The following is a 12,681-nucleotide window of genomic DNA, read 5'->3' on the forward strand; positions in this document are numbered from 1 at the left end:
ATCATTCCAGATTTCAAAATGTTTATCCAAACTTGGTAAGATTCTTAGAACAGTAAAATTGGAAGCAAATATCCGTAAGATGTTAACAAGGCTTCTTTTTTTTTTTTTTTTTTTTTTTTTGCTTAAGTGTAAGGAGCCTCTTACCTTTACTCCCAGTATTTGAAGGATTTTATACTTCTTGAACTCATAAAAGAAGCAAAAAGGTATCTTTTTAAAGGCCATCCTAAATATTTCAGCTCTCATTAAAATTTGGCTTACTCTTCTTGGAATAACTATGGAATAACTATGTTAATTATTCTATCCATATTCACGTCATACTGTTTCGGAGGGGATATCATACTCAGGACATAATTAGAAAGTTTAAACAGTAATGCAAGAGAAAACAATTTACTAACAAATATTTCGACTGTATCCATAACAAGGAAACTAATGACACGCATTTCATATTTCTTTCCATGTTTTAATGACCAATGAACACCTATATCAAATAGAATATTTCTGTGTTATAGGTATAGAGGTAAAACACTGTGCAAATATCCAAGAACAAACACAAAACTTGGAATTCAATCCAAACAATTTGCGTTAGCATTCAGTTGCTGGATACAACTATGATATGTTGTTCAGACATTTTTTTGTCTTCTGACAATACAGAAAACAGTTTATCTAAGATGGAATAAAATTAAGTAAAATTATGCCTGTATTTCACTTAAACTTGTTTCCTAATATCTAGTTTCTCCTTTCCCATCCTCCATCACAGAAAATTTAGCAATTCTCTTCCACCTATGATATACACAGAATTCCTGTATTCCCAGGATTTTCATGTTTAAAGTCAGCCGTATGTTTTTTTCAGCCACAGAGTTTATTTTCAGCTTTATTTTCTTGAAGATAGTTACTCCTTACTCTAGTACCAATATTTTTTGGGCAGGTATTAGTACTCACTATCAGTAGTATGTGAATTGTCTGTGGTTGTTTCAGTTTGACCCTGACAGGCACCTAAGTACCACAAGGATATAATTTTACCTATACTACACTTCATTTATGAAAAAATGATATGATTAATTTATAATAGTACTCCCATAAATTTCCTTGAAACATCTGGGGCAAAACCTCAGGATATTTTTCATCCACATCCACACTATACACACTATCACTTTTCAATAATAATAAAAATAGTCAACTTCACCACTTCTGAAATTTCTGTAACCGTAGAATACAATTTTTTTCCATTCTTGTGTGTCTATCCAAAGAACACTTAAGAATATAAGCATGTACTTACTTTCAACTGTAAACTTAAAAACCTTACATTTTGGCAATTTGCATAAACTTCATTCACTGAAGACATACATATCATCATCAGACAAAAATTCATTAACTACCGCAAGAATGGATTTTTCAAAAGTGCAGGTCTATAGCTGAGGTGAATGTGCGACTATCTTCATACACTGGGAGAGGGGTAGTATTGCTCTGAACGAGCTAAAACAATAAGTGGTATTTGAACTGCTGGTTGAAAGGTAGAAGCACTGGTAATCATTATTTCCCCTTGTTTGTTCAGGACCTTCCAACAAAACAAACAACCTTTTTGTGATTGGATTGACATGGTGTTAACAATGCATTTAATGCCCAAATCAGTATGAATACAGGTAAAGCTCCTGCTAATACCAGTACCAGGATGTTAAAGCCACCTATTTTCTAAGCAACTCTAAACAGCCACACACACACACACAAAAAAGTCAAATCTTCCCTCCTTTAGCAAATAAAGCTAACATTCACTAGGCCACGTCATATAGCAACCGCGGGTACTGTTAGAGCCTTACAGCCATCTGTTAAACGCTTGCCTACCATACCTGCAATCTTTTCTGCAATCTTAGCTTCTGTAGCTCTCTCTTGCAGTTCTAAGTCCAGTTTTATTGTCTTCAGCTCCTTGTCCTTTTCAGACAGCTTATCCTGAAGCTGAACAGAACAAGTGGACAGTAAGATTCTTATCTCTCAGAAACAGTCAACCAGCAAAACAAAATTTTAAATAATAGTTCTCTTACCAGCAAAATACAAAATCTAGGCTATACCACAGAAATTTATCTATTTAAAGGACAAATGCTTTTTTTTTTTTTTCTTTTCTTTCATCAGTTGCCCTATCTTGCTCTCAGAAACAAGCAGCAATGTGCCTGCCATTACTTTTATTTTGGATTCCCCTCTTCAGATATCACTAGCTATGTTTTTCTTGCTAAGGAAGGTCAAAGTTACATGGAATATAATGCAGATGGTGAGGTGATGGTGAAACAGGCATTAGTAGCCTATTTCTTAGCAAGATTACTGACATCACTGATGTCTGAAGAGCCTGTGGTGTAAATGAATCATTTTCCATGTGCATCACCAGACAGAAAACCTACACCCTTTCACATGCTGTGATCTTTCTTTTAATTGGAAATTCACTTAGTCTGTCTTTTGACAGATCTGAGCTTGCCATCATATATTTAATGATGTTTCACAGAACTGCAGAACTGTTGAGGCTGGCAGTGACCTCTGTGTCAGCTGGTTAGCTTGAGCATTCCCCAATGCTCAAGCTTTGAGCATTCCCCAATGCTCAAGCATGGCCACCTACAGGAGGTTGCTGAGGACCACATCCAGCTGGCTTTTGAAGATCTTCACAACCTCTTTGGGCAACCTGTGTCAGTGCTCAGTCACCTGCACCATAAAGAAGTTCCTCCCGGTGTTCAGTGGGAACCTCTGATGTTCCATTTTTTGCCCACTGCCTCTTGTCCTAACACTAGGCACAATTTAATGGAAAGAGTACAGATTTTTCATTTGTCCGGTAGTAACATATGCAACAGTACTAATAGTACAAACAATGCAGTGTTCAAGTAGGATGGAATTTTCCTCCTGTTAACATAGAAATATCAGGGTGTGTTCATTATATAGACCAGAACATGCTTGTACAGAAGCATGAGCTCCAGATTCTGTTCATGAAACACTGCTTTGGTTTTGGTCCTTTTTCATATTCAACAGCTGAAAAACTTGTCATGAAATGCTTGAGTCACCTCAGATCAGGGATGGCATGTTTAATGAAAGAGACCAGGTGTATTCTAGAAATTAAGTTTCAAACTTTAGCAAAGTTTCATCATTTGAACCATGCTATTACATTAGAAAAGCTACAGTTCTGTCCTCATTATATCAAAACACAAGAGAAACAAGGCTGTAGTAGAAGCAAAACATACTTAAATGACAGTCATAAAATACACTGGCTCTTCTGGTAAAAAGCCAACGTCACTACCAAGTGCTATTTCAGCATCAAAAACTGTCAAATTTCTGAGAGGAAAAAATTAGTATTACACTGCAAAAAATAGAAGGCTAATCAAGTTAACCAAAGCAATCATTGAGAAGACACATGCCACTTTCAATAGAATACACGATGATGACTACAATATCTTAAAATGGCAGATGCGAGGAAAAACATACATCCTTTCATTTCTAGTATGATGCTAAACTAAATGTACATACAAATAAAAATGCATAGATAAAAATACATATAAATACAAAATAGAATGCAAAGGAAATGGAAAGTAGATATCAAAACTTTGGATGAAGATAGGTATTTTGATTTAAATGAATAGAGGTTTTACAAGGCACAGATGGCGAAGCATGGATCAAATTCTATTCTATTATTTTATTTTATTCTATTTTATTTTACTTTGTTAGGGTTGTTTGTATTTCCCCTGTGAGAGTGTGGGGTCCTTCCAGTTTTCACTACCTGAAAGGAAGGTGTGGGGAGCTGGGGGTCGGCCTCTTCTCACAGATAACTAGTGATAGGAGCAGAGGGAACAGCCTCAAGTTGCACCAGGGGAGGTTCAGGTTGGAAATGAGGAGACATTTCTGCTCAGCAAGAGCAGTCAGGCATTGGGACGGGTTGCTCAGGGTGGTGGTGGAGTCACCATCCCTGGGGGTGTTTGAGGAGAGGTTGGACGTGGTGCTTGGGGACGTGGGTTAGTGGTGACAGTGGTGGTAGGGGGTGGTTGGAGCAGGTGATTTTGGAGGGCTTTTCCAACTTTAATAATCCTATGATTCTATTTGGCTAACGGCTGAGCTTCCGGGAGACAACACATGGATTAACAAGCGGCTCTGTGAGGGAGAGGATGCCCTGCTGTGGACATCCTGAGGGGCTGGGGGCACCATTTTCCTTTCGAGGCTGAGGGGAACGTGGGGCAGCGGTGGCCGGGTGCGGTGGCGCACACCTGTAGTCCCAGCTGCTCGGGAGGCTGAGCCCGCCAGATCGCTTGAGCCCAGGAGTTCTGGGCTGCAGCGCGCTATGCCGAGCGGGTGTCCGCGCTAAGGCCGGCATCAATATGGTGAGCCCCGGGGAGCCGGGGCACACCAGGTTGCCTAAGGAGGGGTGAACCGGCCCAGGTCGGAAATGGAGCAGGTCAAAACTCCCGTGCCGGTCAGTAGCGGGATCGCGCCTGTGAATAGCCACTGCAGCGTAGCCTGGGCAACACAGAGAGATGCGGGCTCCTTTTGCTGCCCAGGGAAGTGGTGGAGTCACCATCCCTGGAGGTCTTTAAAAGACGTTTAGATGTAGAGCTTAGGGATATGTTTTAGTGGAGGACTGTTAGTGTTAGGTCAGAGGTTGGACTCGATGATCTTGAGGTCTCTTCCAACCTTGAAATTCTGTGATTCTGTGATTCTGTGAAATATAATTGGAAAGGAACTACAATACAGAAATCAACTATGTTAACTCTAATGTCAGAACTCTGATTGAAAAAAAAGGAAATAAAACAGGTTTAAGATGTTAAATTTGTAAGAATCTGCACACCGTGACTTTACATAGTGAACTGTTTCCCATATTTAATCTCAGTTCACCATGTTTTTGGGATCAGGCCTCAAAGTAGTTTACTGTTTCTTACAAGCAATATGCAAGCATTAGAACAATAGCTTTTTTGTCTCCTAGCAAGCATTTCAGAACATCTCTTAAGATTTTGTTTACCTCCAAGTATTAATGGGTTTTATCTCTTCCACCATGCTATGAAAATACTACACTGAAGTAAAATGCATCTTCTGTCAAAATATATGAACACTGTAGAGTTCGGTGAAGAATTACTATTGTTTTTGTGTTGACTTACAAGAATTACTGATTTGGATAGTTTTGTAACATGAATGGGATTCTAGCCATTACTACTAATTATTCTGTTGTAATAGTTCCATGTATAATAAATATGTTTCATATATGAACTCTAATCCACAAGCTTTTTTAAGCCAACAAAAACTTTTCCATTAACTTCAGTGTTTTTTTTATCCATGATGCAGGAACCTATGTCACTGATTAAAAAGGTCAAAGGGCTGCATGAAAGATTTTTTAATTCCAGAAAAAGCAGTTGTTAAACAGATACTAAGAATCCAAAATGACTAGAAAGCTACTGATTGGTGCATGTAAATAAATAACAAAACTAAATTAGGAACAGTTTAAAATATATGTTTTGTAAGACAACCATAAACCAGCAAATTCTGTGGTCTGAATATCTCAATTTTACCTTTTTGTTTTTGGCCCTCAGAGTGTCCAGTTCTTTTAGGAGGAATGCAGTTTCTGTCTTTCCACCTACATCTGTGCCATCCTTCCATGAGGATATAAATTCAGGCAGCAACCTCTTACTCTTTTCTTCTACAGTGCTATTTTTAGGAGGAAAAAAAAAAAGAAAAATAATGCAAAGAACACTTACCCCACCCCTCAAAATATGCAGAAATAAATTAACAACATTTGTTAACTACTGCAAATATATTAATTAGCAGTAACAGGAATGTCTCTCTGTCACTTCTTAAATCTGTTACTCTAAAAGAAAATCTGTGAATATGGAAATATTAAGCAAATATACTAGAGTGCTAAGGCATGAAACAGATGAATATAAATTGGGTATGAAGCCTATAAACAGAAAATGCTTACAGGAAGCAAATATGAAAACATGGAGCAACAAAGCAATGAAATATTTAGGGATCAAATTGATGCTCAGATTAAAAGAATCCAAATTCTTCAGGAGGATGGATAATTCCACATGAAGTAAAATGAGAATATCCAGAAGACAGGATCTATAAGTTTGTATTACAGAAAACTGTAAAATGATGGTGTTACTATAAATATTATATTTGATGGCAGGAATTCTATACTGTATATCCACAGAGTTTTAAGATTATCTAGCCATAGACAGGTAAAAATGAGAAGAGATTCAATTAGCTATTTTTGTAAGGAAGAAGGATGGATTTAAATATTACAGACTTGTAACAATGGTCTTTTTTATCAATGGATAGGGCTCATTGTTGTGCTGGCAACAAGTATGAAAACCCAAACTGACTATAAAATGATTTTTTCACTCTCAGCTTAAAATGCAAGCTTAAGAAGCAGCAATACAAACATGATCACAAAAATTCGGTCTCAAGACTTTAATAAAACACCCTGGGTATCCTTTGATAATCACAGGTAACCCAGATCTCACTTCCAGGATGGGAGCAAAATAAATAGATTCATGGATTATAGTGGGCTATCAGTCATAAGAGGTAGCCACAGAAAAACGGTACCTTCTGAACTTCCATTTTAATGTATAAATTACTTTCTTTATACCACATGCATGTCTAATTCACATCCTAGAAAGAAAAGGAAAGCTACCTGCTACTGCAAAGAGTCATCCGCTTAGGTAAACATTTGTTTGTACTCAGCTACCCGCTTCTTCACCTGCTTCCATCTGACTTCTTATTCATATGATTCTTTAAGAAAGAACTTAAGATCTGTACTCTGCATGTGAACGATGATGCAACTCAAAGCACTTCATATATAGGCACTATGGAAATTCACATATAACTAAATGCTTAGGATACTATACTATAATTTAAATGGGACGGAAGGGTACATAAGCTGCTTAACTTCACCTTCAAGATTCTATTTCATCTTTACTCTGTCTAGTGAATTTCATTTTCACTTACTATTGTTTTGGACTGCAAATGATGAATAACTCTGGAGACTATTGGCCAGTCATTTTAAACACTGAGTTGTTTGTTTTTTTTTGTGCGTGTGTGTGTATTTTCCATGTTCAGGATATGCTTCCCATGAACAACTATGAATATACTTCATCGTCTTTGAGTTCCTCCTTCATTTTTTTCTTCCTATTGTGTAAAAGAAAACTTGATAAATCACTTGCTGGTGTACTAAGACCATCACCTATAATGCAAATCAACACTGACTCAATATTTCCTTTTCTGTTTGTATGAAGTTATTTTCTCATCATATATTCTAATTGCAAACTATTTGGGGAAGGACAGATTTTGTGCAGTTTATACAGTCTCTATCACAATGAGGTCTTGGTCTATAGCTTTGGAATCCTACGCGCAGATACAATGGTTCAACATGCTAACTGCTGTGGGAAGTTAATCTCAATGTTCAAAAGCCCAGCCTGCTTGCTAGCATGAGTGACACTGTCGAGGGTAGGAGCAACAGACTTTGGCTGACACTATGCTGGGCTTTACTTAAGCACTCAAACATTTGGCTTTTAAAGCTGGATGCATTGTCCAAGCATCATATCCCCGGCTTCAATTAAAAAAAAAAAAAGGCAACAATGCAGATGGAAAAGTACTATGGACTAATTTTCTTACATTGGGTCTCCATTGGATCATTCTGAAGATAATAAAAACAGATGTAGAATCTCTGTCAGACAGGTGAAGAGCTAGAGTAGACTTCTCAAAAGCAGGTCACAGAACTCTGCAGCCTTGATCTCATCTTCAAAAGCAACTTGGTAACACTTTTAACGCTTGAACTTCAGACTGCCTATCACTCAAGACTGATAACATTCTATAGTCAGTAGGTACCTGCATATATTATGTCACATACTGCATGAGTGTTTATGTTTCTTAAGATTGCAGTACAGAACCACAGCTCAGTACAGAAGTCAATGACAGAATAAAATCTTCAGACTTTATATTACACTTCAACCATATTCGTCCTCCAGATTCCTGCCACAGACTCTTTACCAAGTATTCAATACAGCTTCACATCTTTGCTCTTCCAACTTCACCTGGATTTCAACCTGATTTATTCCTGCTTCCTAGCTTATATCACCAACTAACTCATCATACTTTGGGTACCCTGGACTTATGGTCTAGACTTAGATCACCTTTTCTAATTCTGTTCAATACACATTTTTACAATTCTCTGAAGTGATCACAGTTAGTTGAAATATCTACAGTGTGCCTCATAAGCCATTGCCATGATCACATTTTGCATCAATGCTGGAGAAGACACTGGTGAAATGCTGCATTCCAGGTTAACCACAGTTATATCAGCTATCCACTAGCACACCATGTTTATACAAATTGGGATTTCCCAGTCTAAGTAAAAAGAAGACATGCTGATTCTCATCTAGGAATTAAACTTCCCTATTTTTATCAAAAAATCATAGATATATTATCTATATTATGAATATAGAAAAAATATATTTAGGGATTTGTTTTTACCTTAGTTCTGCAGGACTGGAATTACAATCACCACACATAGTTGGGGGTCCTCTTCTTTGACTGGTTATTGACAAATCTGAAAGTTTCAATGCTTCAGCTTCTGCCTGGATGAAAAATTCTGCTTTTTTTGATGAATTCTGATGAAGTTGAAATTCTGCACAGAAGTCTTCTCTTTTCTCTTCCGAGATGCGCATTTCTAATTGGAAATAGAAGTGAACATATTTTTTAATTTGGAAAAAAAATTACAAATTTCGCAGAAGGGAGAAAGAACTTTAGTTTCCCATTCACAGCCTCCTCATTCCACTAAGGAACATGTGTTGTACTCCTTCAAGCACTGAGGCAGGAGTTACTATCTATTTACTGGATTTTTCTCACGCAAACCTGAAAAATTCTTCATTTCTGAAACCCTTTTCCCCTTCAATGACTGTTTAATGTAATACCGACCCTTGCATCTACCTATCTTCTGTAAAAATCATTTCTACCCTGGATAGATGTGATGAGTTTCTGCTCTAAACAGGTACAGTTTCAACTTGTAAACTAGAGTCTCACTTGCTTTGAGGTCATTTTCAAATCCCGTTTGGAATTTGAAATAACACTCTTTGAAAAAGAGTATTAGCAAGCTGTAATTAGCAGCAAAAAAGTCCCATTGTGCATTCCTGGAAAGGATGAGCTAGAGGCTCATACAACTAAAGAACCTTGAGAATGCAAAGCACAAATTGTGTCAAATGGAAGAATGATCTGATTATAATGTTGAGTGTAATACGTAGTTCTCCTAAGCCTGGCCAGTAGATATTTTTAGGATACATTTCTGATATCAAGGTATTTAAATGGAAGAAGGATCTACATGACAAGAATACTCTTTCATAAAGCAAGAACAAGTAACTTTTAATTATAGAATTATATTAAAAATTACAAGGAAGAAGCCTAAAAAAGCTGAAAATGGAAAAAAAAAAAAAAAAAAAAAAAAAGCATATATTATTCAAAGGTTGAGAAGACATGGTGGAGCTTTAGCTTATTTAATAAAGTTTCCAAAAATTTCAGATAAATTGTACTTTATATATTCTTTGATCCAACTTACTACTGCCTCCTCAGAAATAGTGCACTGTCTGTGCACTAGCAATCATCTACAAATAGCCTGAAAATACACATTAATCAGTGTCAAGGTGTCGTGCTGCATATCAAAAAGAAAAGCACAGATTCCAAGTCAAAAATAAAGAAGCATGTCTGTAAAATCTGTTGACTTCCTAAAAGAAAGAATGGCACAAACAGTGGCACAGGCACAGAGAGATGGCTTCTTGTAGCTTGACTTAAGTTGGTTGAAAAGGTTTGTATGCAAAGCTGTGCATTACTATCTTGTGGAAATGTTTTTGTGCTCATGGCTGATCTATATTCTCTGTATCTACTTCAGTGTAAGTCCTCTTGAGTCTACTCTCACCATTCCTCTAAACTATAACCACTGGTTTTCATACTAGAAGAACAATAGTCAGCAGTGCAGCAGAATCTGTTTCTGAGTAGTAATAAACATGAGGGAACCATAACTTTATAAAACATTCATTTGTAAGTATAACCTAACACTGCATCCAGTATTGTGCTTCCAGTACTGTGATTGAAACATGTTTCTCAAATCAGATCCTTTCACAGATAATGCAGAAATTGAACATAGCCACCTCGATTCTGAGCGAATGTTCACTGGCTCAAAATCCTGAAGGTTTGTGAGCATAGATTCCTTCAAAGACCTGTTACATTTTAAAACTGGATTTAACCTCTCGATTCTCCTTGTAGCATATAGCAAGGATGATCTCTAAAAGAACATGCATTAAAAAATCATTGTTTATACTCTAAGAATCTTCCCCAGCTTGGGAATTGCAACATACATGCTAACTTCTGAATCCTCTCTAGTTATTACTATCTGAAAATCAGCCTAGTTTGAATTTTAATACTTGCAAAACATTTTATAGGGAGGCATTCACCTGGTTGAGATGTTTCCCATTTGATCTATATTATAAAGAACTGCCAGTCAAATAAATCTTCCTGTCCACTTCTCCTGTTTAAGACACAGTCATCTGTGTGTGCGTATATACGTATACATACACGTATATATACACAAATTAAAAATGTTGCAAATTATTCTCTCACATGCTGAAGGGCAAGCATAATGCTTCACTTGCTTTAACAACTTTTCCTCCCCTTCTCCTTTGGCCATCAACGTTTTCTATAAGCCACATACATTTGAAGTGCCTTGGGTAAAGCATGTTACATTCCCTGGAGGAATTCAAGCACAACATAACTGTTACAACAACCAGTGACTGTATTGCCATAAAATTGCTCCTAGTTTAGGCATCACTTTCCTTTCACCAACAGCACGTGGAAGAGTTGAAGAAAAAACTTTTTGCTCTGTAATGCTAAAAACATTAGATGAAGTTATGTACCACATTTACACTGTTAACACGGGAATAATTAACTACATATTTTTTTCTCTTTTCACATTTTTTGTTTTTATAATTTGCTACTTTTAGTGCCAGGACTTTCAAGAGAGTCCACAGAATCACTGAAGTTAGAGGGACCACTGGAGATCACCTGATCCAGTGCCCCCTGCTCCAGCAGGGCCACCCAGAACAGAGTTCCCAAGACTATCTCCAGGCAGCTTTTGAAGACCTCAGTGGAGGGAGACTCTACAACCTCTCTGGGCAATCTGTTTCAGTGTTTGATCGCCTTTATAGTAAAAATAAAACCAAGACCTCTTCCCTTGTATTCAGATGGAAATTCCATCTGTTTTTATTTGTACTTGTTTCCTCTTGTCCTGTTAATGGGCATTACCAAGAAGAATCTGGCCACTTTTTCATTCCTTTCCATCAAGTACTTGCATATACTGAGAAGATCCCTCATCCCCCCTGGCCCAAGACTTCCCTTCTGCAAGCTCAGTCTCAGCTCTCTTGGCCTCAAAAAGAAAAATATCCACTGCTCTCTCCTCAGAGGCTAAGTCACCTCATTCTAGAAGGTTACCAAGTTGATTAAGCACGAGTTCACCTAAGTAAATTCATTTTCGCTACTCCCAGTTGCCACCTTGTCCTTCATGTGCCTGGAAATGGCTTCCAGGATTAGTTGTTCCATCACCTTCGCGGGGACTGAGGTGTTGCTGACTGGTTTGTTGTTCCCAGCATCATCCTTCTTACCCTTTTTGGAGACACGAGTGACATTTGCTTTCCTCATCCCTAGGCACCTCTCCCAGTCAACCAAGATCCTTCAAATACAATTGACGGTGGCCTCAGAATAACATTAGCCAGTGGGTGCATCACTTGTGGGTGCATCCACTAAGGCCCCATGGACTTATGTATGTTCAGTTTAAGTGTTACTTAACCTGATTTTCCTCAACCAAGGCTAAGTTTTCTTTATTCCTGACTTTCCCCTGGTCTCAAGGGGGTGAGACTCCTGAAGGTAGATCTTACCAGTAAAGACTGAGGTGAAGACAACATTGAGTAACGTGGCCTTTTTTTTTTTTTTTTTTATGTCCTTTGTCACCACAGCCCCTGCTGCATTTAAACCCTGGGCCAACATTTTCCCCCCTCATCCTTTTGTTCTTTAGATACCTGTAGATACCTTTCTTGTTTCTCCTCATGTCCATTGAGAGGTTCAACTCTAGGTGGGCTTTGGCTTTCCAAATCCCATATCTGCACAATCAGACGGCTTCTCTGTATTCTTCTTGGGCCACCTGCCCCTGCTTCCACATTTTGTATGCTTTTTTATTATGTCTGAGTTTAGTCAGGAGCTCCTTGCTTACCCGTACAAGTGTCTGACCACCTTTGTTTGATTTTCTGCTTGCCAGGATAGAGCATTTTTGAGCTTGGAGTAGGTGATCCTTAAATATGAACCATCTCTCTTAGATCCCTCTTCTCACTAAGACAATATCCTATGTAATTCTTCCAAGCAGATCTAAGATGATGATCTACTCTCCTGAAGCCCATGGCTGAGGTCCTGCTTTTTGCCTTGTTCTCTCCTCTTCATATATAGAATTGCCATTTAATAACAACTGCAGCCAAATCTACCTCCCGCTTTGTCACCCACGGCCTGTTCTTCCTTGTTTCTAAGTATGAGGTCCAGAAGAACACCTCTTTGCTGGCTCCTCAATCATTTGTGTCTGGCAGTTGTCATCAAAGAACTCCAGAAACCCACCTCAATCACTTGTGTCATGCTATGATCAGC

General features: G+C 37.9%; 1 protein-coding gene across 3 annotated transcripts in view; it reads right to left on the bottom strand.

Moving 5' to 3' along the window:
* MIPOL1 (mirror-image polydactyly 1) overlaps nucleotides 1–12,681 on the bottom strand; it is a 205,431-nt gene that overhangs the window by 146,510 nt on the left and 46,240 nt on the right. For all 3 annotated transcript variants that reach the window (XM_084521480.1, XM_084521481.1, XM_084521482.1), the window contains 3 exons: nucleotides 8,482–8,677; nucleotides 5,520–5,655; nucleotides 1,845–1,950 (listed from right to left, as the gene is read on the bottom strand). In XM_084521480.1, coding sequence (XP_084377606.1) covers nucleotides 1,845–1,950; nucleotides 5,520–5,655; nucleotides 8,482–8,677 — 438 coding nt within the window. The remainder of the gene's footprint in view (nucleotides 1–1,844; nucleotides 1,951–5,519; nucleotides 5,656–8,481; nucleotides 8,678–12,681) is intronic.

The sequence above is a fragment of the Aythya ferina genome, assembly GCF_964211825.1.
Source record: "Aythya ferina genome assembly, chromosome: 5".
Classification (NCBI taxonomy): Eukaryota; Metazoa; Chordata; class Aves; order Anseriformes; family Anatidae; genus Aythya; species Aythya ferina.